The 26,039-nt window shown below is 38.0% G+C and overlaps 1 protein-coding gene across 3 annotated transcripts in view; it reads left to right on the top strand.

Moving 5' to 3' along the window:
- The window catches only part of SLC6A11 (solute carrier family 6 member 11), a 104,767-nt gene extending 88,927 nt beyond the window's left edge, over positions 1-15,840 (top strand). For all 3 annotated transcript variants that reach the window (XM_048957830.1, XM_048957831.1, XM_048957829.1), the window contains 8 exons: positions 378-481; positions 4,119-4,243; positions 4,783-4,895; positions 5,683-5,820; positions 8,395-8,497; positions 9,286-9,386; positions 10,706-10,876; positions 12,222-15,840. In XM_048957830.1, the coding sequence (XP_048813787.1) occupies positions 378-481; positions 4,119-4,243; positions 4,783-4,895; positions 5,683-5,820; positions 8,395-8,497; positions 9,286-9,386; positions 10,706-10,876; positions 12,222-12,374 (1,008 nt within the window). In that variant the 3' untranslated portion in view covers positions 12,375-15,840. The remainder of the gene's footprint in view (positions 1-377; positions 482-4,118; positions 4,244-4,782; positions 4,896-5,682; positions 5,821-8,394; positions 8,498-9,285; positions 9,387-10,705; positions 10,877-12,221) is intronic.
- The last annotated feature ends 10,199 nt before the right edge of the window (positions 15,841-26,039 follow it).

Here is a 26,039-nt window from a genome sequence, read left to right on the forward strand (position 1 = left end):
CATGCTAAATTATGAAATTTTAATTTAAAAATATCAGTGGAGAATGAGATAAATATAGCTGATTTATTGAGCTTAAAATTATATCTTACAGTGTTAATAAAACCATTAAAGATTTTTACTCACTGGGGTTTTTTTTCTAGAAATTCTGTGTCTCTTTCTACTTAAGGTTAGTTTGAATGTGTAAAGACCAGGTGGGCTATTTCGTGTTTATACCTTTAGGAGGGAGTGGGGAGGTTAACTCACAATATGTATCATTTTTCAGCTTGCAACTTAGAAAAGTTTTGCCAGATGCAATTTCTCTGCAAATTTGCAGTCAGTGTAGATGTAACTATGACTCCTTCCTGACCTCTTCTAACAACTCTACTTTTTGTCTTTAGGTTTGGGTGGATGCTGGTACACAGATATTTTTCTCTTACGCGATATGCCTTGGGTGCCTGACAGCCCTGGGAAGTTACAACAACTATAATAATAACTGCTACAGGTAATAATGCATTCTACGCTTTACATTTATTTCCAGTGACGGAAGTTTCCACAGTGCTTCACTCTGAAGTATTTCCCTTTTCTTTCAACAACTCACATGAGTGATTGGATTCATTTTTTGCAGAACCAGAGACGTGTAACTTGTTTTTTCAGAACTCTTTTCCAGTTTTTGTTTTTTTTTCATTCCCTTTGATTACCTCTGACTCCTCTACAGCCACAAGTCACTCAGTACACACATGCTCAACTGTACAGTACACAAAATTTCATGGATGCTTGTGTGCCATATTTGATTGTATAATGTTTATCTGCTGTAAAAAAAATTCCGTGAAGAACAGCTATTAAAACAGTTTGGTCCATTCTGCATGTCAATGTTATCATAGTTTACTGACGCCAAAGTAGAAAGCATACGTAGCATGTTATTGCAAGTCTGTATAGATATCAGCAAGGAAATTGATAATGACTTTCAGTAGGTTTTAATCTTATCATGGAATCACCAAGGTTGGAAAAGACCTCTAAGATCATCCAGACCATCCACATTTTACCAGTATTTCCCATTAAACCACATCCCTCAGTACAACATTCTAAATGCTTCTTGAGCACCTCCAGGGACTATAACTCTACCACTTCCCTGAGTAATCTGTTCTAGCACCTGGCCACTCTCTTGGAGAAGTATTTCCTAACGTCCAACCTGAATCTTCCCTGCCTCAACTTGACTAACTACATGGGAGAAGAGGCTGACACCCACCTTACCACAACCTCCCTTCAGGTACTGGAAGGCTGCTATAAAGTCCCCCGAGATGCACCAGCTCTCTCATCCTGTCCTCATAAGAGAGGTGTTTCAACTTTCTGATTATCTTTCTCAAGATCTCTTCTGCACCTGCTCCAACAGCTCCATTCTTTCTTGTGTTGGGGACCCAGAATTGGACATAGTACTCTTGGTGGGGTCTCACAAGAGCACAGCAGAGGGGCAGAATCACCTCCCTCGACCTGCTGGTCATGTTTCTCTTGATGCAACTCAGATACAGTTGGCCTTCTGGGCTGCAAGAGCACATCGTGTTGAGTCTGTTACCAACTGACACCCCCAAATCCTTCTCCTCAGGGCTGCTCTCAAGCTATTTTCCACCGAATCTGTATTTGTACTTGGGATTGCCCCTGCCCAGGTGCAGGACCTTGCACATCTCCAGACAGAGAACTAAAATTACATTTTTTAATAAATGAAATAAATTGTAAGACAGTTCTAAATCAAAAGAAAAAAAGAAAACTGTGGGAGAACAAATCCCATTGTGAAAATATTTAAATTCTAAATTATAGCTTTACTTGAAGAATTTAGAAGCCGGTTTCAGAAAACGTTTTCCTAACAGCAATTTGTGCTTCTGTCAGAGAAACACAGAATAGTAGGATCCAGCAGAGAAAGGGAGATCTGGAAACCACAGCCACACAAATGTATCCACCAGCTGAATGTAAACTCTCCAAAAGCAATTAAGGGTACTCTGCCATCTAAAACACTCAAGTAACTTGTCAGCAAAAGTTATTGTTTTGCATGGCTATGAGTGCCAAACTGCCAGACATCTTGCTGCATTAAATAGTGTAAGTCCCAAACACTTCAAACAATGTTGATGGACATTACTTTCAGAACAACGATAGAGATGCCTCAAAAGAGAGGAGAGCAACAAATGCTCCTACAGAGCAGTGGGCAATAAGGGCTTTCTCTTTTTTTTTTTTTTTTTTTTTTTTTTTTTTTTTTTTTTACCAGCATAAGAGATGCTTTAACTAAGAGTGCTCATTCTCTCAGTTATTTAATTTCTTTTGAGTTGCATCCTATTTAGGAACTACCTTTTTACTGCCTCAAGGACTGCAGTAATGTTTTTTGTGATTGTTTTATAACTTATTGCAAAAATCAGGATTTTTGATTTGTGTAAATTTATGTAATTTTATTTCCTCTGACACCATAGGTTGGCACCCATGTGAAGAAGATTGGCAGCCGCTCATTTTTAAAGCTCCTGAGAATGGTGCTGCAGCAGAATAGTTTTTAATAAATTCAAGCTTTGCAATTCAGTTAACAAAATATTTTCACAAAATTCCTCAATAGGACAGATTTGGTGGCGTCACAAAATCAGATTCTTCAGAAAACTGAGGAAATGGGTAGGGCAGAAGTTAACTGCAGAACGAGCTGAGAGAAACTAGGCTGTTAACAGATTAAGACATACAGAGACAGAAAAAAAATGCTGCCTTTTCTCAAAAAAAGAAGGCAGAATTAAACTTACATCCTAACTACCACTTAAAAAATTAAAATCAGGCCATGGTTTTGCCTCTTGTAGTATGTATAGTTTCTTGTCTGATTGTAACATACTGCTGCTATTCTGCACCCTGTTCCATTGGAGAACAAGGGTACATTGCAGTGGAAAATGATGATGTTACATATTTTAGTGGGAAAAGGAGTTTTCTGACTAGCAACTTGATCCACATCACTAATATTGTAAATTAATTGCAACCAAGTTAATGCACATTTTTGAGCTGGAAATGAACTTCTATTGTCTTTATTAATCTGTCATTTTAATGCTTTAAGACAGTGAGACAATTACCTGAGGCCAGATCCTCTGTGGATTTACAACAGTTCATATCAACAGTGATTATTCTGAACAGACAAAAACAGTGGCAGTAAAATCAGCTGGCAGTGCTTTCCACATAGTTTAAATATATATATATATATATATATATATATATATGTACAGAAGTTTCCTGTAATTTTTAGTAAGCTAAGAAATCCCTAAGGAAAGGATTATCTTCAGACTCTGTAGACAGAAGAGAAAAATGTTCTTGTTCCTGCTTCATGTGCTCTGTATTTATAGAACTGATCCAGCTCCCTGCTAGACACAGAGCAGTTCCCCAACGTCGTACTGGGGACTGTACCTCAGCAACATAATTTTTGCATATAAGCCCTTTTACAATTCAGGAGTTGGCTTCCTTGCTGCTTGCTGTGGTACAGATGAAAAGTCAGCAATTTCACCTGCTGTTAACAAACTGACAAAATTTGAAAGAAAAAGAAAGTGTTTTTGATCAAGCTTCCATTCTAAGATTAAAAGAGTAATGTGAATTTGCCTTTAGAGAGTCTGTATAGACAAGGAAGTGACTGCAGGGATGCAGAAAGCTCTACAGACTCTTCTCTCTCATCAGAGAAGCTCCTTAAGGAAGGTAGAATGAATTTCCAGCAATATCCAGGCTGTCAGGCAAGGTGAAGATAGAGGGTGGAGTCCCTGAATTATTCAGGTGATTGTCAAGGCATTCATTTGGAAGAATGTAAAGTTTTCATAAAAATTTGACTGTTTCCCATCATTTGAAATCCGTTAGGACTTCAGTCTGACTCTGATGCCTTTCTACCAAGGATACTTATTAAAAATTGATGGAAAATTAGATAAACTTTCTTTTCTTTCCACTGCTTGTTGGACCTGGGCACTTGCTTTCAAAAATTCAGTGGCTTGTTAATCAGTGAATCCAGATTCCCTCTCACTTTTCCTTCCCAGAACAGAAAACGAACAGAAACAAGAAATCAAAACAGAAACAGATGTTAATCTTATGGCTCATTCTATGAATGAAACCCAGGCTCTGGCAACTGCAGTATTTCTTATTTATATTTTCAGAGACTGCATCATGCTCTGCTGCTTGAACAGTGGCACAAGCTTTGTTGCTGGTTTTGCTATCTTTTCAGTGCTTGGATTTATGGCTTATGAACAAGGTGTTCCCATTGCAGAAGTTGCAGAATCAGGTAAGTTCCAAAAGCAGTCTTTTGATTACAGAAAAAAGACCCAGAGTTGTCAGAATAGCTAGTCTGTGTCACATCCTTTGGATAAGTTAACTGTTTTGCAGATATTTTGAAAAGAAATCAAATTAAAGACCTGTTACCTCTTAGAATATGTTAGAATAATTCCATGTGAAGAGTTCTTACTTATTTGAGAAAACAGCTTTAAAGCTTTTTGGAAAAAATTTTGGAAGTCATCTCAACTCCTTCTTAAGATGTACTATCCAACCACATATTTTTGATATCTAGACTGCTTACACCATCTCCTAATGTCAGTACTTTTTCTCTCGAGCTCATACATTGAGACACTCAGATTGATTAAGTATAAAATTTCTTACTTTATGTCCAGATGGACAGTAAGGCCCATGTTTACAAGAAATTAGCTATCCAACTTACATTACCATCACTTGGACTTAGAAACATAATGAAAGTTAATAGTTCTTTATTGTCGTTATATGAAGTATATAACTGTGTGAAATTCTTTACTTTGTTTTCTTTTGTTTCAGGACCAGGATTAGCATTCATTGCTTACCCTAAAGCTGTTACCATGATGCCTCTTTCTCCTCTGTGGGCAACTCTGTTCTTCATGATGCTCATCTTCCTTGGACTAGATAGTCAGGTATGAAATAAACACACTTCAAATACTTTGTAGTTCCTTGTATGTGTGTGTCATCATCCTTGATTTAAACAGCATTTATCTTCATGGAAGAATGAACTCTTGACTTAATTCCTTGCCTAAAACCATTGATTCAAGTTTATTATTTTGAATCTCATTTATGTGACAATGGAGATTCTGTTATTATTTACCATTGTTTCAGCCTCAATACAGCTTTATGTAGTCTATATTTGGGCATTCACTTTGGTGGCTCTTTTGGAAACCTTGCTCCAGAGCTGTGAGCCAGGCACTCGGGTCTCTGGTTTTCTGGTGATGTTTAAAGGTAGCAGGAATGCTTTTTCCCTCCCTCATTAGATATCTTGGGCACTTAATAGCTTTATAGAATGTCTTTCTTCTGTAAAATGGAAAGAGCTTCACCTTGGAGAAACAGTTTCCTTAGAATGAAATTCTGCTGCAGTCCTACAAAAGTCGCACATCATTCAAGCAATGTTTGAAAGATTTAAGTTTTATGTAATCCAACTGCTACAGGGCAAATAAATTCTGAGATAATATTAGCGGCTTCAAATATTTGAATTTGGTGGTAGACTGGAAATCCATAGCTGTAGGCTTTTTAATTCTGAAATGATTTTCCTCTCAGTTTGAGCTTCTGTTTATAGTATCCTCAGGGATCATTCAGTCTTTCTCAATGATGAAAGCATAGAAGGATATTTGAAGTGTTTTGTAGCAAATCCAAATCCCAGGAGTAGATGAGATACATATTTTATTTGTACTTTCTTATCATTTGTTCTAGTTCGTGTGTGTTGAAAGCCTTGTGACAGCTGTTGTAGATATGTATCCAAAGATTTTCCGAAGGGGCTACAGAAGAGAACTGTTGATTCTTGGCCTTTCCATTGTGTCATATTTCATTGGTCTAATAATGTTAACTGAGGTAAGAGGTTCTTTATTCAACACCTACAGACTAAAGGAAATGTGTGTCTTATAAGAGTGACAGATAAAGCACGTGAATGTTTGCCATAGACAGAGTGCACTGTCAGAAATATGACTACAAAATCCTTGAGACACTGTTATCAATTAATTTATAACATTTGAAACGTGTCCTCAGTTTTATTCCTAAACTCAGTTTTTTGAGTTTAGGAAATATCTTAGCTGAATTTATCTGGCCAAGGAAATTCCATCTGCTTTGCACCAGCCAACCGCATATACTGACGATGGTTTCAGCTGACTTACTCTGGGCAGACCAATCTGAAGACAATAAAATGTTAAATGAAAAAATTAGTAAAGATGATGAAGTGAAAAAAAGCTTAAAATGTGATTGATTTTTATATCATCAGGCCAACCCCATCAGTAAAGTGCATTTCTGAGCAGAAACTGATTTGATAAGAGAAAAAAAAAAAGAAATTTTTTTTCAAACAAATCAAACTCTGGGATCTTTTGCTGCTTTTGTAGGATTTTAGTCCTGCTGCTCAGTGCTACCTTTAGAGAGTGACTTGAATACAACAGTCGTCTTCTTTTTTGTTTTAGCTTCTCAAAACTTTGAAAATACAGGCAGAGTCCATACTCTCCTCTGCTCATGTTTTTTCACTTGCTCAGACATCAGAGCCTCCCTGCACTAGGGAGAGAAGTGAACAAGTGTTTCAAGTCTGATGAGCTGTGGAGTTAAATGCCAGAGGAACGTGTGTCTGGAGAACCCTGGCTGTCTTAACTGTGAAAGTCGACTATGTGTCTCTTGTCCAGCAATATCAGGCAGGGTTTCCCAGAGAAGCAGCTTCCCAGGGCTTCATCAACTCATCTGGTGACACTTAAATTCCTTCTGCAGAGATCCATGGTCCTTGCACCATGTACTTTTCAGTTTGCTTTGTTGCTGAAGAAGAACAAATTTCATCCATACCATGGGAAAAAAATGGAGACTAGGACAAAATGAAATTTGTTGTTGCTTGCTTTCTTTTTTTCTTTCTTGTTGAAGTGACATTTTATACCAGTCTACTCAGATGTCTTTCTCAAAAGAGACCTGACCCTCTGCAGTTGGACAGAAGTTACACAGACCTCAGCGTGAAGGAGCTGAAAACTCACCACAAGAAAGTTTATTAATTTTATTCAGAAGTAAAGGGCTCATTCAAAAAAGAAGATGGTGACTGTTGGTGTTAAATGATGCAGTGGCTGAAATAAGATTTATTTCAATTGAAATGGTCTGTGAATCTCATTATTATTTCAGTGTTGAATGCATATGGGATAAGAGATTAAGTATCTTGCATGTAGATTGGTATAATATTATTCGTATAATGTTAGTCAGGTTTTCCATAATGTTATTAATTTGACTTTATAGTTTTTCTTCTCGTCTTGCCTAGAGGCAAAGTCTCTAGAAAGTCAGCCAGTTCTCTGAGCACCTCTGATTAAGAATGAGAAAAAATACAGGAAATGAAGAAAATAATGGTGTTTTTGATAGATGTGACAATTTAAATAATTAAGCTGTATTTAAGTAATAATGAAGAGGAAGACTGTCATATAGGAGTAACTGAGACTGCTTGAATCACGGGACCTAGGAAGTACAGCTCCACAGTGCACTGTGCTCCAGCACCCAACAGCCTGCTGCACAATGTAGTGATAAGGAATACTGATAAAACCAAGACAAACATGTCTTGGTTGAGCATGTATACCTTTTTTCATGCTAATTTGTGCTGTGGTACTACATAATGCAGAAAATTATAGGACCATTGATAACCAAGTGCACACTGTGTATGGATTCTGTGCTCACTGAAGATGCTGCTTGGTTTTGGCTGCTCTGATTTTTGGAAATGCAATGACTGTTACTTTAAAATAAATTGAAAAAGCAAATCTTTAATTGTTAGAAAAAAAACCATTAACAATAAAAAGCTTGCTTGAGTCAGGATGTTTATTATTTCATGCTTTATCACTTAATATAGACTCATGTAATTAATGCAGCCGAAAGTCTGAGTTATATTCAAATTACTTGTTTTGCAGTCTCTGCCACTGGAGATTCTAGTAGCAATAGATTTTGCCTTCTTTCCCAGCATTTTAACTTGTTTATGTATTAGTGGTACAGACACAAAAACAAACAAAACCCTATTTTTACTCTGATCTGGAAATCAAAATCTCCTGCATTCATCTATCACATTTTGTGTGATAACAAGTGAAATTGAAGAAAAAAGGAATGGAGGTGGGATAGCATTTCAGAAACAAGTGCAACGTAGTTCTCTTTGTACACTATTTACTACCTTAAAGCAAATGTGCAGTATTCAGCTGGCATAGGGAACAATCTGAAGTGCTTGAAACAAGAGGTCGTTCACAAAAATCAGTGAAAAATGAATATTCTTTTTTCAGGAAGGAACCAACTTTGACAGGAAGATTGCCAGATAACCAACAGACTGGTTGTGAAATTAAATACATATTTGTTATGAATTATTCATACCATTGCCAACATGACACTTCATTTTGTTTTTTTTGTTTGTGGTTTTTTTGTCCTCTTTCTGTATCTGTCTTGCAGGGTGGAATGTACGTCTTTCAGTTATTCGACTCCTATGCAGCTAGTGGCATGTGCCTTCTTTTTGTTGCCATATTTGAATGTGTCTGCATAGGCTGGGTTTATGGTGAGTCACTGAAAAATTGCTGCAGTTTTGAGTATTTATGAAGTTTTCTGTTTCCACAAGGAAAACAAACACATAGGCCATGTACGCTTGCAAAGCAGGGCCCTTTACATTCCCATGCTTTCTCCTGGATTTTTTTCTTGCCCTTTCCTGGGACTAACCTTCACTTTCCACTAGCTGCCTTAGAAAGCAGTAAGTCGTCCTTCTCTCACAAAATGTCTGTGCAGGCCACGTTCCCTTCTACATCTGACACTCACAGATAAGTCCACTTGGAGTTCATACCTCATTAACACAAAAGGGACATAGTAGTGTTCCTCACTCTGCTGCTTCTGTCAGCAAGTCAGGAGAAAGCCAGCACAGATCCAGGTATGTTCGTGGCACTTCCTCAAGCATTTCTTTGCATACAAAAGACTCAGAATGTTATTTTGTAAAGCATATATGAATTTCGGATCTCGTGTGTCGTGAGCTAATTAAGGATTCATGCATGAGCTTGTAGGATATGTACTTTTCAGCTTGGGCTACTCAAACTGTTACTGACAGAAGTCATTCTTGTCTGACAGCTTGCCCACCACTGCTCTCTGTTGCTATTTGTCAGACATGTATGTAGGCAGCAATCCCTGCCAGAAGCATGGAACAAAAGACAGTTGTATGTGTGAGACAAAGAGATAGCAGCCTCAATTTCTGAAGCTTTGACAGAACCCACATTTTTGTCTGTTCAGTTTTAAATGCTGACCTCTGTAACCTTCTGCATTTATATTCTACATCATCTTTTGCTTTGCTTTTTTGGGCAGGCAGCAATCGCTTTTATGATAACATTGAGGATATGATTGGGTATAAACCATTGTCATTGATCAAGTGGTGCTGGATGGTCTTAACTCCAGGTATTTGTGCAGTAAGTATAGAATATCTGAGCAACTTGTTTTAGATGCAAGGGATATTTTGTGTGTAGTTTTGGAAGTTTATTGCTGTTAATAGTTCAACAGTTGAGAAAAATACTATTGATTTGCAGTGTATGTTTTAATGCAAAAACTCTATAGAATCTTTAAAAATTGTTAAATTTATGTGTTCTGTGAATTGTCAGAAATCTTTGTATATACAGTAATAGGAAGAGATAAACTCAGAGGCCTAAGTGAACGTTTGCCAATATAAGAGAGATTTTTCTTCAGTGCTTCGGTAATACACTCTGTACCTACCAAGCATAGCTCAAACTCCTCCAGACTTGTGTAGGTTTCCCAGTCACTCCAGCATCCTGTTTCCTCCCCTCTCTTTGGGTGACTAGACATATTCCAAAGAAGTCTGCACATTTTTCCTTCTAGCTTAGATAGTAGAATAAACAAAAGATACGATTCATATGCATGAAGAAGGGGAAGGAGGAAGCTGAAAGTACAGCATTGTGCTTTGGCCACATAAAAGAGACAAAATTACAAAAGATGCATGATCAAATTGCCCATCAACGTGATCCACAAGATTTTGAATATTAGATACTAAAACTTCTCAGTTTTCCCGTAACGAAGTGATAGCAAGCACAGACATTAGAGCACCTGAAGATCCAGGCTCATTGAGCTCAACCATTTTCAAGGTTGTGAAAATTCCTGTCTATTTTTCTCCAACTCAGAAATGCAGAAAATGTCACTTGCTCTTGTACACTCTTGTTGTGACTTTGGAGTAAACACATGGCAACTTTCTGTATTATGTAAACTTAGGAAGTCTAAACTGCTTAATTATACACTGGTTTAATTTATACAAATATATTAGAGCTTCTGAGAGGATGAAAGATTTGGCCTGCAGAACTGCAGTTATGACAGCAGATTAAGGCAACTTTGACAACTGTGGCTTTCATTTTTCATCATGACAGGTGGGAGAGTGTCATCTAATCACAGCTGGTTCATGGTAGCAAAACTTAATCTTTCCTGCCCAGGTACTGTTCGCCATCAAAATGCAGGTTTTATTGTCACTGAGTGGTAAATAGGATTAAAACTTGAAAGGTTGTTAATTTCAGTGCAAGGATCTGAGACACATTATTTCAGATGTACATAGAAGAATATATTGCTGTGTTATTTGTTTTTTGGTTGTTTTTTTTTCTCTTTCTGACTGTAAAGCTCTGCTTCCTACCCTTAGGTAGATTGGCCTTGCCTAAACACACAATCATTTTCTTGTTAGACAGGCAGTGCTATTTGAAATACTGCTAATATTTTTCTCTGCTTATTTCAGGGAATCTTCATTTTTTTCCTGGTGAAATACAAGCCTTTGAAGTATAACAATGTATATACATATCCTGACTGGGGCTATGGCATAGGGTGGCTGATGGCTCTCTCTTCCATGATTTGTATCCCTTTGTGGATCTGCATTAAGTTCTGGAAGGCAGAAGGCTCTTTCATAGAGGTGAGATTTTCAGTTTAGCAATACTGACAAAGAAGTTGGAATGGAAGTCTTGTTTGCATAACACTATGCACAGTTTCATCAGAAAATCAATGTCTTTGTTTCAGGTAGGCTCCAAATATGTGTTCCAATGGTATTTGACTCTTGCAGCCTGGCACTGTCTTTGGTGGAAAGAAGCATCTGTAGTCTCTCTGTTTTCATTGGAATTTCCACACTGCTTTTCTGCCTTCACTGGCTTGAGCCTGTGGTAGCTAACCAGTACTCTAATCTGCTGTTCCTTTTCCTGCTGAATTTGAAGTTTAAAATGTCTATAACATTATCTAAATCAAGAAGGTTTATATCAGCCTTTCATTCAAGTCTTTCCATGATTTTGATAATTGATGTTTGTGTCCCAAGGATTTTCGTCCAGGAGCTGGGTAGCAAACACTCACATAGGTTTGCTGGACACTTTCTCCAATTACAGTTCTCTAAGTGAGAAATAGAGGCAAAAATAAATATTCAGTACAATTTACTAAGATTTGGTATCAGGCTATCTCAGGTCTAGACTAAGACTATTAAATTTAAGAAAATTTCTCAAAAGACAGTGAAGATGCCTATGATCAAAGAAACAAGAACATAAATCTTTTTAGCTTTTTGGGATTTCTCATATTCCAGAAGAAGATGGCTCTGTCATCTCGGTGAGAGGACAAGGGGAAATGGCCCCAAGTTGCGCCAGGAGAAGTTTAGATAGTTTAGAAGTTTAGTTCAGAAGTTATATATCAGGAAAAACTTTACAGAAGGGTTGTTAAGCACTGGAATAGGCTCCCAATGGAGGTGGTTGAGTCACCATCCCTGGATGTGTTTAAAAACCATCCGGATGGGGTGTTCAGGGACGTGACTTTGTGGTGGGTGTTAGAGTTAGGGTACTATGGTTAAGTTGAGGTTGGACTTGATGACCTTGAAGGTCTTTTCCAACCTGAACAATGTTATGATTCTATCTACAGTTCCTTAGATAATACACAATAAAAGTAGGTATCTCACTAGTACCTTCTTATGTTGATGATCTCTAGAGGTCCCTACCAACCCCTGTGAATCTATGAAACAGGCTATAGCCAGAGCATTGTTCTGAATTTACTCATGAAGGAGACTGTAGCTGAAAATTAGCATGAAAATTCTCTTTTACTTTGTCTTCACCTTCCTTCTCTATCCTTTGCTCTGGTGTGATGTGAAAAGAATTGCAATGCAGTCTTATGGATGGACAGGGTCACGAGAAGTGAGACTTCCAAGAAAAGACAGCTTTAAAGTCAATGTTTGAGAAATACTCTGAGCAGGAAAAAGGTAATGATTTCCATTTTCTTGCATTCTCTAGAAATTCAGGAAGTTGATTACACCTAGCTCGGATCTGAAGATGAGAGGGAAACTTGGAGGAAGATGCTACATTGCAGCAATAAATGACTGCGATGCCAAACTGAAAGGAGATGGCACCATTTCAGCCATTACGGAAAAGGAGACACATTTCTGAAAGAACTCTTGTTTTTTTCTTTTTTTTTTCTTTTTTTTTCTTTTTTTTTTTTTTGTATAAAAATAAATAAATTCACTTAATTATAGAAGCTGGCTTGTTTTGCACAAAATTTTATTAACCAGTTAATTTTAAAGTGAAAATTGTATACTTGTTTAAAAGTGATTTTTTAAAAATTACTATATAAGTAATAAGATTATGTAAAAGAAAAAGAAATAGTATTATATGATATGTTAGTAATGACTTCTTGTAATATGGTAATTTCAGTAAATGCTTTTTAGAAATTAGAGAGACGTGTATAATGGGCTGTAAAGCTTTTCTACTCTGATTTCTGGCAGGTGTGACGTTGTATAGCTATATGCATTCTAATCTCCAGGTATTTCAGACCATTTCAGCTTTTAATGTATGTATATAAAAAGTACCAGAATGTCCCGTTGTTTATATTGGAAGAAGCTGAGGATATGTTGCTACATTATTTAACACACATGTTAAATGCCGTTACCTTAGAGCTGTCTAAAGTGGGCTGTACCCAAAGTCAACTGAAACCAGCAGGAGCTTTTCCAACTGAGATCAGTGGCTTTTGCACCACACCGTCTATGATTCAGCCTTTCTTCTGGGCCAGCACAGCTGCAAGACTGAGTTTTGCACCTAACAAAGCTCCTCTTTCAGGGCAAGTTTTGTGAAGCTTGGAAGCACCGCCTCGACTGCTTTTCCTGCCTTCCCTACATGTTCCATCTGTTTCCAACAGGCCTGAAAATGTTGTGAGATAGCCCCACTTCTGAGTCACTGTTCTTTGTTGGTTTTATTTCTGGAGATTGGATTAAGAATATATATTTTTTAAGAGTTATAAATTTTTCTTTTCTTGCAAGTTAATGCCCTCTGAGATGACATGTACTGCTTCAGAAGACTTCTAAAGCTTTTTCATTTTCTTTAGTGGCTGGGTAGCCAGTATTTCATTTTGGTTGACACTTCCCATCCCCTGAAGTGAAATGTGTTTATGCTTGTACAACAGGAGGAGGTCAAGGTCATCTTTATGTATGCAGAGATGTTCTAAGGAAAAAAAAAGATCAGGTTTAGAGCTCTCCATACCTTGGCCTCTGTCTCTTCAAACATTTGGCAGTCTGTCTGTTCAATCCCCTTAAAAGAAATCAGGGATCCTGTAATCGTGATGTGTAGCACTGCATGGCTGTTCTGATTTTCCAGATACTTTCTAAAAACTCTCAGATTAGGCACTGATTTTTTACTTTGAATGGTATTGAGGCCTGCACTGCAGTTAGAGTAGGAATTTATTTTGTGGAACACCAGAGTAATTGGTCCTTAATTTTTACCAGAGTTCCAAGAGGTAATTTGTACATTGTGCAGATGAAGGAATTAGGGCTGGGAAGTTGTTACTTCTCTGTTTCACAAAGGCAATAGTAGAGCTTTCTGATATGAACCCTTTTTATTCAATCAGTTGTATTAACTTACTCCCTCTGATTGAAAACAGATTTTATACGAATCCAACTGATGGAATTTTACCATGAGGTAAGCAAATGCTTGCTTCAAGTATCAAAATCTGTGGGTAGACTCTTGGTTCTCTCTTTTTTTTTTCCTTCTGCCAATATTCCAAAATGTTATTTCTGGACAATTAATTATTTTCCCATCCTGTTTTTCATTTAATGGCTGGATGATAAACCTGTAGAGGAATACTGCACAGTATTCAGTGGGGAGAGACGAAACAGCCTAAGAGAATGCTGACAAAATGTCATGAAATCTGCTGTCCTCTCTGCAATTCAAGATCAGCAAACCTCAGATACCAACATATGAATTTATTGGAAAAAAAAGTGTCTACTGGCCTTTTAGTGGTGAAAACAGTTCACTGGAAGTCACTAGGCACACCTTAATATTACATGGAGCTGTATAAGTAGGCAAAATTTCATTATGATCTCGATACCATACCTGTTAAAAAAGCATCTTTCATAGAATCACTGTCTCAAGTGACAGCATTAATTGGTCTATTTTGTTTCACTTCATTTTATTTGTATTTTTGGTGTCTAAAAACTTTCCTACCGCAATTCCATTTCAAACATTCAAAGTCTTGCTTGAATTTGCATGTCTCCATCACTAGGTGCTTAGTAAAGGACATGTTGAAGGAGCCAGCCTTCATAATAGTGCAAAGCCATTATCTTGTGAATGTTGGGCCAGCTCAGGGGGTCTCTTGAGATTGACATACAGAACTGGAGGTGACTAATGAAAATCACTCTCAGTTGGGAAATTATATATGATAAAGAAAAATGTTCCCAAAACTGAAACTCCAGATTGAGTTACGTAGCTGTAGAAAATCAAATGACATGACTGCAAGCTGAAAACATTTCCACTCCAGAATCTAGTATTTTTTTTTCTTATGTCCAAGTAAGTGACAAATATTTCTAACTTGGTGTTCCTTTCTAGTTTTTCTCTCCACCCAGAACCTAAGACCCCAAAATCACAGATGAGCCCTGTGATGTAAATATCAGCCCATTTTCAGTGAAGGATGAGCAAATGTAGCTGCACTATTAGGTCGTGCTTGGCCTTTCGCCGTGATTTCAATGAAGTTATTTTTATGAATGTTTACAGTAAAATGTGCCAATAGGTGGAATCCACACTGGTTAACTGGGCCACCCATTAGGTTCAAAAGGAACATCTCAGACAAATCAAGATTACCCTTTAAATCATAACACGTTGCTGTAGCAGAAAAAAAATACAAACTCTGACTTGTGCATTTTGGCTTGTCAGTGTACCTTGAACTGCAGTATTCATCCAAATATCTGCACAGGAACTGTGTGCTTTGTACGGAATAGGCTTCCTGTTCTGCTGCTATGAACCATTTCACTGCTAGCTTTATACACATACATGTGGTTTGACATGGTCTAAAGCATTATACTGTATTGCTAATATGCTGTGCTTGTAAATGTGTGCATTTAATATCTGACTTGTTTAACACTTTACTGATATTTTTTAAAATATATTTCTTTTTTTGGGAGGGTGGCTGTGGGAGGGCAAATTTCCTAGTAGTACTGTGATTATTATTATTTTTGTTTTTGAAACAATATGAAGGTGGAAAATGCAGAAAACAACTATATTGTGATGATTTTTTTATGTGTTAGAAACAGTATTGCCCTTTTCTGAAGTATCCACAGTATTATTTAAAATAATTCAATAAAAATCAGTAACGTCCAAGGTTTATGTAACATTTTGATCATAGAAAGATTCTTTTGGTTTTCAAGGGCACAAGATTTCATATGTTTTTGTTTTTAAAAATTAAAGAAAATGGGCAAAATTTATTCTGTGTATTTTAGTTTATATCTTTGTATTTTATATCACCCTTACCTGACACATGAAATAAGCACAACTATATTCTTAGAGCAGAAATGTGTCCCTCAATTTTAAATTGGGAATTTATCAATGAGGAAATTAAGTCATTTGAGGTCATGCAATAAATCTGTGGCTGAAACAAACTGAACTGAAGTATCCAGATCTCACAAGTTAATGTCTCTTTTACTTATCATATCCATGTTGCCATGGAAAAGGGCAGATCAGCCACTACTTTCTGAATTCCCCCATACTTTCCCCCTTGTGACTGCGTTTTTCTGGGCCCTGCTTTTTCAGCATTGTTAGAAAAGCCATGGAAAGAGCCAGCTCAGGAACCAATCTAGCTGAAACCTTACCCAATAAAAACACACATTTAGCTCTTTGTAACTCTCCATAATGTTTATTACCTGGCTATACAAATATTCGTGCTGAAGGGAGGTACTGCTGCAAGATAAATACCATCTTCCAACTGCTGCATATGTTATGGATTGATATGATCAAAGGTGAGAATTTGAGGGAAGAGTAGCAGATCTCTTTTCTTAATTTTAAAATCTGTTCCTTCTGCTTTTTTGACCTTTGCTCACTGAGGGCTGCAACCAATGCCAGCCATGTCTAGCACTCCTTCAGCACATCTGAATTCCAGTCACAGTCACACCTGTTTTGTTTGCTGGCCCTGCTCACACAGACTGTACAATGCTCTGTTTGGGCTTTCAAGCTAATTTTATGCATCTGTGACCTTCAACTGCTTTGACCATCACCTGTGTTTGTCCACCCTGTGAAAAGCATTGCCTTGAGCTTTGTTGTTGATACCAGCAAACAGAAGTACATGTGTTGTCATAAGTGGAAAAAAACAAAACAAAAACAAAGCAAGAGAAACATAAAGGCAGCTGATAGTCCCTTGCTATAGATGGATGGCGACAATATTTGGGATATGCTTTCAGCTTCTATCAGCTTGCTATTGATGTAGTCAGTCAGCCAACTCCCAGTACTTACTACAAGAGGCACAGCATCCTTTCCTAAACTTTATTGTAAAACAATCTATCAGGAAATCTGAGAGCTCTGGCTGATCTCTTTACTTAATTGATAACAGCCATCATAGTACACTCAGATGAATCATTCTTCTCTTCTTCCCAAAGGGCTAAAAACTGCAGTTAAGCCATGCCATGCTCAGAAGAGCAAACCGCAGTTACTCAGGCAGACACCTCCAGGGCCAGTTCTAAGTTTGGTTGCAGCTAGTGACGTGGAATTTTGCTGTGCTCTGATCAGCACTGGCATCAGGAAGTCCTGGCATCCCATGCACAAGCGAGAGGTAGAAATGATTAAGACAACACAAACCATTTAAAATGGATGCAGTCAAGGCATTGCACCACTTGTGCTTTCACAATCTTTATGCATTGGGAAGAAGTATAATGTCATTATTTGTACACAGCGGGAGACATCAGGGCAGTTTATGTGTTTATGTCCTTCCATCTTTGAATCAACACAACTGGGCTTGTCAGCAGGAGCAAATTTTGCTGGGTAGTTAGTGATCAGAGGCTGCTGCCAAGCACCATGCTGTGCTGAGCTGTGTTTCAGTGGGGATGACAAAACACTGTTATTCTTTCTAACCAAGCCCTACTCTCAGCTTGCCCCCAAATTAATTCAGAAGAACAAATGCATGAGCTTCAACAGAAATGTACCCAAGAATATTTTTGGGCCTGCAGGCTTGGTTTTTTTTTCCCTTCCGTTTTCCAGTGAAATGGGTTTTGTTGTCTTTGTTGAAATACTAGCAAATAAAAACAAAACATATAATGCTCTGTAGGTCATTAAGTGGAAATGAAAAAAGTAATAGAGTCAAGCTAAAAATCTTAGGACCCAACCAATTTCTTCCTGTTGTCTGTCATGAGGAAAGCACTCTGTATCATAAGTGATACTTAATCAGATTTTATCTACCTATTTTTAGATACTCTTCAGAAAACCAACCCATGATATGTTTAAAAGTTCCTGCTATCAAGTTTTTGCTTCAGATTTATGGAAAGTATTTTGGGGCTCTTTTAGAATGTACTTCTCTCCAAATTTTAGTCCCTACTGTTTCTGCGGCTGTCATTACTCCCCTTCTAAACATTTTTCTTCAGTGCAATTTTCTGCTTTTATAGTAGAAGAAGGGAAAGTGATGGCATTGGAGGTTACTGGCTGCTTGAATTAATTATAAGTAATTGACAGCACATGATAGCCATGATGGAGAAAGAAAAGGAAAGCGGTACAAGAGGAGGTAGGCAGATACTATTTCTTAGGAATAGGAGGGAAAAGAGTATAAATGAAACATTTTTGCTGGGTACTACACAGCTTTTTTCACTTGGAGCTGATACCATGAATGCACTGCCTGTGGTTAATTCTACCTTCATCAAGGATGTATCAGGTTGGAGTTGTGCAGTGTGAGGTGGATGATAGGTTTTTGTCTCGATTATTTTTCTGGTATTGTAGCTTCCATTATATTGGAGGCTTTTGCGTGCTATTGATCTGAGCTGGCATAACTGTTGTAGGATTTGGACTAACAGAATACGCAGACTGTTTCCCAGTTACTCCTGCCTCTGCTAAATCCAGTCCCTGGAGGTTCATCCATCATCTGTCCCACTCAGACAAGGTTCAAACTGTAAGCCTGCATTATGTACAATACTGTCACTGTTCTAAAATTCCTAATTCCTTAAATCATTTGAACAAGTTGCTCTGCATCTCTCTTCTTTCCACTGAATGTACTGAGAATCTTGCATGTCCATGCTGGAACTATCACACCTGGCTTGGGCTTGGCACATTCCTGTTACATATTGCTTGTCTTTTGAGTTATTGTACAGAGATGTGGTAAACTCAAGCTTTATGTATTTAGCTGAAGGAGTTTAATCTATCTGTGCCTTTATAGACTGTGTGTCCCTTCTTTAAAAAAAATCAAATGTTATAATAGGTAATTCTGTATTGGAAATTAGTAGTTCTGTTTTGGGAAATAATGTAATAACATCCAGGTGGGATGGAGTTGAAAGCACAGCACTAAGGGCACTAAATCTGCTACTGTAACTCTGGACTAGTTATTAAAATATAAGCTTGTGAGATACCTTCATGGACTCTGGAACTACCTGGGAAATACTAAAACTCAGTGAAGTTAGTACTTTTCACACCTGGGAATGTTGTTTTCTTTCAGCAGCTGCCAATCTTTGTTCAAATAGAGCCAGCTGAAACAGATTTTTCTTGCCTTTTTAATTTCACCTAAATTTTGGACTTCTGCTAGCTGAGGGAGAACTAAATCTTGAGAAAATAGCTTATGTAGTTTGCAGCCCCTGTGCTTTGCTATGATGTGATGTCGAGGCATTCCCTGGGGAAGGTTTCTTTTTTTGATGTGGAGTAGAAAAAGAATGGTTAACAGCCTCCTCAGCTGCAAGATGCTCTAGAAAGGTACCTCTAATGACACTTCTGTGGTGCAGTGGGGACACCTTTTGGTTGCAATTGCTCTAAGCCTGATGACCCTACAAGATAACATTAAAAACGACTTGTAATACTCGCTGCTTGCAGAAAGCAAGTAGAGGCAAACTGTATCACTGGCCCTTTCTACTTCTTTACGTATACTTGATATGTAGTCTGCTGTCTCAGAGTAAGAACGCAGCGCCTCAGATCCTGCTTTGCCAGGTCCTTCTGCAGTTCCACCCGGTTTTGTTGCAGCTCCCATTCTGCCGAAGATCTGGCTTCCATACCGTTAGGTGGCAGCACGTGCCAGCGAAAATCTCCTTGTCCCCACAGCTTGGCAGCAAAACCGGGCGCGCAGAGCCAAGAGAGCTTCCTTTGCAGCCTAACCGGCACGTGAAATTGCATTTATATTCTTTACGGAGAAGGTATATTACGATTTATTTCCAAAAATATGAAGCTGTTGCTGCAGAGCTACTTATTTCAGTGTGACAGCGATGGTTTTAGTTTTTAAAATAATGGGGAGTAATGTGTGCCTCAAGGAAGAGTAAGAACCCATAACACGTCCTGGGGGAAAAAGAAGGTGGACGTGCAGTGTTGAATTTTTCTCAGTGATTCAGGAAGGCATTACTATGTGCCTGATTTATTGTTTTAAACATCTGCCGGTCTTCTCCAGAAAAATTCCTTCTGTGTTGTTTTCTCTGGAGACAACTAAATTGTAATCAAATGCTAAACAGAGAAGAAAAATGAAGCGTCGTACCCTACACTGAGCAGACAAATCTTGAGCAAAGAATCAATTTACCAGGAAACAGGCAGCGAATGCAGCAGTGTAGCTTTCTTAATACCTGTGGAAACATTGCCAGCATGATCATTTCTGAAGAGGTTCTGCCCTTACCTGTGTCTGAGGTGATCAAACTCATAGCTCAACTTAAGCCTGAGCTTAATTCTTAGAATAATTTTATCTTCTGAAGCCACAGTAGGAGGTGTCTGTAAATATTTATGGTAAGACACTTAGCAACAAGCTGTGCAAGTAAATCACACGGTTACGCTGTTGGAGTGATTGAGCTGTTTCGTTACTGGCCTTTGCTGGAGGTGTCTTTTCAAAGGATGCTACCAGAGACAGCTGGTGTACCTACACTGCAGCTGTCAATTGGAAATGTTAACTAGGCTTACATCCTGCAGATTGTTTCCATGTTTTCTGAAACCTTTGCTGTCAAATTGCTGTTTAGAATTAATTATTTGTAATCCTCAAGTTCTTGGAATGACCGTGAAATAGATGGCCTTCTACATGTAAGTTATTATGCTCCAAAGTAATTTCTGGGTTCAGGATTGCTTGTGTCCCCATAGACAGTCCTGGATTTTGATGCTTACAGCAATGTTAATGACTATTGTCACTGCTTTCTGCTTATTAGATAAGAACTGTAGGCTGTATCACCCAAGGTAGGAGGGCAAGAGTACTGTCCTGCACCTAACACTGTTAAAATTCAGCAAGAAATATTTGTGATGCAGTCACTCATTTAGTTTTGAATTTTCTTCAAGTTAGAAGCAAAGAATCACTTGGGTTGGGAGGGACCCTAAAGCCCACCCAGTTCCAACCCCTGCTGTGGGCTGGTTGCCACCCACTACACCAGTCTGCCCAGGGCCCTATCCATCCTGGCTTGGAACAGTCCCAGAGATGGGCACCCACAGCTCCTCTGAGTAATGTGTTCCAGTGCCTCACCACTTCCATGCTGAAGAATTTCTTCCTTATATCTAAGCTAAACGTACCCTCTTTTAGGTTAAAATCATTTTATTCTTAAATTGAATAAATGAAGTTAGAGTTGCCATGTGAAGACTTGTAGAAAACTGTTGCAGGTTGGTAGAAGTAGCTGCATTGCTTATGTTAAATTTGTCAGTACCAGTTAAAACTGCTTTTTGGCTTTCTCCATTCCTCTCCTACCTCCCTGAAAAAACTGTTAATGCTCCCAGGTTTAATACTGGGATGGAGCCCTAAGCATGTTCAGATAATCTGAATTGTTTTGTCACCTCTGACTAGGATTATTTTTGTCAAATATAAATATGTATTCCTTACAAATTTCACATGAAAAGATAATTACAATATAGTTCTGAATAAAAAGCCTGATTTGCAATCATAAGAAGGCCTTCCTTCCATTACTGTTAATAAACAACTGTACAAGTTGGTGACTATTGAAAGCTCTTAATTTACTCTGCCTTCCTCCTGACAAGCCTGCACGTTGGTTCTGACATGCAGACTGACAGCTTCGTGGCATTTTGGAATGTTCCAACTGCATTAAGTATGTGGTACTATTTATTTTAGTACCCCCTTTCCCACATCAGCCACTGACTCACAAGAAAGAGCTAGGAGCAATATTTGGCATTTGCTTCCTGTGCGGTACAATTTTCCTGGTTCATTAACCTTTTTTATGTAGATGTAAATTCTGAGCCTGCCATGGTTATTTCTGGGGCGCGTGTCAAAACAAGATTTGTCTGTCTGAGCAACGTTTGCTTTTGAAAATGTTTAAAATTGTTCCGGCAATCTTGTCTTTCAGAGCAAATTTTTTTTAATGTGTATTAAGCTATGTTTATGTTGTGAAATTCAGATCTCCAGCACCATTGAAGTGACTTGTAGAAGAAAAGCAGGAGACAAAGGAGAGCCTGTGAAGCACTAACTGTGCAGTGCTATCCTGTACCTGTATTACCAGGCAGTGCTTGCTTCTGCTTATACAACACGGCATTACTGCAGAATGATGGAAGCAGAACGTAAGCTCTGTTGTCACTTGTAAATAAAATTGTATTGGCTATGTATATACAAGCATATGTAGAGAATGAGAGTTTTATTTCCATCTAATCAAATCAGAAAAGGCTCTAATATGTCTGTATTTCTCTGTGCATGATACAAAATACAGACAACTGAATTCAGTCCTTATTTCTGCTACGGATCCCCTGTGTGACTCTAACAGATGAGTGAAGGGAGAAAATTTGCGTGGAAATCCATAACTCTTTTGATGCTGCTGGATTCTGTACAGTTCTTTACTTAGAAGAGACTTGAGTTTATCCTAATTCATATAAGGTTTTTAAACCTCTGTGCTGAATGCACAATGCTGCTTGTGAATGTGCTGAAAGCCAGAACATTCTCTACTAAGAGAGTAGCATTGAGACCTGCCCGTTAGCATTCTAGAACCAAGAACTTTGCATTGAATTTATGATTTATTTTTTTTCTTTTGAGAATGAAGGAATTGATCTATAGCTGGGGGCTTCTTTCAAGTGATCTCCTATCAGAAGTACGATTATGCATTAAATGTTATGAATAACATACACACCAAGGAGAACGAAATGCAGATGTGAGCAAGTCAGGAGCAGTAAATTAAAAAAAAAATAAAAAATAGGGTAACTATCAGTGATGGCCTTATTCTTTTTTTTTAAGGGATCTGGTTTTTTTTGTTTTTGGTTGTGGGTTTTTTTGTTTGTTTGTTTGTTTTGTTTTTTAGCCACGTTTACTGATAAAAAGAAAGCACTATGCTCTAGGACATAAAACTTCTGTCATCACTGAGACCTCACTCACCAGGGGCTGGTTTTATTGTTCCCCCAAATATCTGTTCCACTTTTTTCCCCTTTTGTTGTGCCAAGAACTGAATAGAGAAGAGGGGAGGGAAAAATACTTTGGCCTGTTTTGCTGTTACTTTTCAGGATCTCATCAATCTTGTCTCTGATGCAAGCTCTATCTTTCTACTCCAGTGGGTGTTTCTTAGAAGGGATGATGCTCAGCACAGGCAGCTTTCGCTTGTGCCTGATGCACACTTGTTTTGCCCAGGGCTCACCAAGTATTAATACTTCTTCCCTCCCTTCTTCCTTGCATTAAGAATTAGATCTTCAGTGACCTCACTCTCAGAAGCACCAGACAGCCCAGCACGTGTGTCAGTCCTCTGGTATGGTAGACTGAATCTCCAGATGCTACCAATGTGTAATTGGATTTGTTTCATCTCATTTTCTATCATGATTCTAAAACTGGACTATTGCTCTAAGTTTAGGACTCATTTTGGTTTTTCTAGTTGCCTGACAAGAATATTTTCAAAGCAATTGGAGGCCAAGATAGAAAGAAAAAGGTGCCTCTAAAGTTAGGCGTTACATGGTTTTCCCCCTGTGATATAACTTATTCTCAGTGAAACAAGTTGCAAAAATCTGGAAAAGTGAAAGATGAACATAGAATCACTGCTTCCTTTCTTGCCTACTGAGCCAAATCCTCACTTTGTCTTTTTATGGTGCAATATGGATTGCTATATTACGCAGTCTGGTTCTTGGATGGAATTATATTCTCCGTATCAATGTAAAATAATCTTTAAAAAAAAAAAAAAGCTCAACAGAACATAGTTTAAAACTACATGATGGCAGAACCATGATCTAATGCTGAAGTTGGTCAAGAGATTGGACATGTATGTTCATTTATCTTATTTACACAAAGAAAATTATAAATAAAGTTGTGAATTTAAGCAAGAAGAAGTAGTAGGCAGTAGTGCAGATTATGACTCTTACTAGAATGGCAAACTGTTTCCAAGTTAGTCCAATGCTGCTTTTTGTGCTGTATGACTGATTTATATCAAATTTGAGGCTTTTTGCAACCTATGTGGAGAAGGGCAAAGATCCATTTGAACTTCATTTGACTTTCTGCAGCTTTCTGACTAGCAAGAAATGATCTGTGGGCTTTCTGTACTGTTCAAAATATGGTACCCCCTTTCCCCAGCTGATCAACAATAGCCTGGCAAGAAGTCCCCAGAATTCTGTGTACTGGAATAACCCGTTAATGTATTTCTAAAAATGAAACAAAACCAAGCAAAGAGAAACTCATTTGGCTTTGGGCTGTGCAGTGTGTGGCATGACTTGTGCAAGCTGTTATCCTTTTGGGTTTTGGCTACCAACTGCATTGTGCCAAACAAGCATGATGTATGCTAGTGGAAAGCAGTAGAGATTTGCGTAATTCGATGTCTTGACTTATTCTAAAATTATTGAAAAACTAATTCTGGAGAATAATATCAATGTGTTTATATATATTTTATGGCTGCAGTTTCTGTGATTCCATCAGTTCTCATTAAAAAAAAAAAAAAAATTATACCAGTGAAACTTTCCTCCTGTGATCTAGCTTGTATCAGTTAATGGCATGCAAGTTTCTCCTAATGACTGGGACGTACAAAGGCAGAAAGAGCACATATCAAATGAAATCACTATTAGTTGAAGGGCCTGAAGTAGTATATGCCTCACTGAAGAAATTTGTTTTGAGCTGGCACAACTCCTGGGAGAGCATTCAGTTATTTGTGCAAATAGGTACATTCAGGAATTCTGCAAGATGGCTGTCCTAAAGTCAGCTTTGAAGCCAACAAGCTGGGATTTTCATAGCTGCTAGGTTTGCATTCTTGAGAATTTTTAGGCATCCACAAATTCCATCACAGAGTTCTGCTTTTCTCAACACTGGCAGGTTATCTATGTAGCTAATTTAAAAATCAGTTTAAATATTCAACTTTAGACTTCCCAGTCTGGAAACTTCAGTTAATACGTTTCTTTCAAATGTCAATGTTACTTACAGGATCACGGAAAGAGACATCTTATAAATTGGAAGTATGCAAATAGGTTTATCTGCTGTATGGAGCCACATTCAGGATAACCTTATGCCGCTGGATGACCCTCCCGCAAGATTCAGACTGTTTTGGAAGTACAAATCCTTACACGTTCTGTATAAAACATAAAGTACAGTCTGTAGGACTCTGGATTCCACAGTGAGAGGAGGGCAAAACAACATCCAAGTTGCAATTTTAGCTGGCCCGTGAAAGAGCTATTGACGTCTCTGCTGTTATGTCTAGCAAGACATTCAGTTTTCATTTTCTTTCTGTTAATCATTGGGGATGGCAAATCAACACTGCATACATCTGAAAGGTTTTAGGATTTCTTTCTAGAACCTTCTTTGATTGCATGGGTTGCTTTGGGCTAAGATCCAAAGAAAGTGTAACTCAGACTTTTTCTGCCCTTTTGCCCATGTATGTTTGAGAACTTTAGTATTCAAAATCAGCAGAATCTAACCTTCTCCTCAACTTTCTGGTTTTCAAAGAGCAACAAAAGGTTGTTCATAAGTAACCTGTCAGAGCATAATCTATCTCAGGGACCAAGAATGCTACTGTGATAAGCTTCATATATAACATGCCTTTGTTGAGAAGGGACTTATTTGAGTACAGAACAAGAATTAATGGGGTGAAGGAGCTGCAAGGAGAATTTGAGGCACAAATCAGCAAAAGCTATAAACTGAGGTTGGCTGCTTGTAATATGGATAGATAAGCATTCTTTCAGGATTCAGTGGAGGACAGAGAAGCATTAAAGCACACTGGTGGAAAATCTCCCTTGATGAAAGATTGCAATAATCTAAATCTGTTTGAAGTGATTCAGGTATAGCTGATCCTTCTTTGGGCAGAGTGATATCTTTTTTGACTTTATTTGTTAGAATTCTACCTCTACGTTCTTGCTAGCCTGAAATTAATCTGAAGGTATTGCTTAAACTTGAAATAAACATACTAATTTCTCCAGAAACATATTTAAGATATATTAAGATCAAATATATTAAGATCAAATACACATAGCTAGAAAATCCAGCAAGTACTAATCAAGTCTGAGCTATAGCAAGATAACATTCATGTGTCATGCAGCAGAGCATGTCAAAGTGCTGTAGAACGTTTTAGCTCCATGAACCTACTGAGTTATTTAGTTACTGAGTCTATACAACTTTTTCTCCATTAACTTGAGCCCTACTATAGATGACTTTGGCATATAGGTAACTATTTCTTTGTATAGCATTACTTGGGCTATTTTTTCCAGTATCTTTTGATACTGGTAGAAAGCTCAGAGGGACAGACCTCCTAGAAACAGTAGTCT

Source organism: Lagopus muta, chromosome 11 (assembly GCF_023343835.1).
Source record: "Lagopus muta isolate bLagMut1 chromosome 11, bLagMut1 primary, whole genome shotgun sequence".
Classification (NCBI taxonomy): Eukaryota; Metazoa; Chordata; class Aves; order Galliformes; family Phasianidae; genus Lagopus; species Lagopus muta.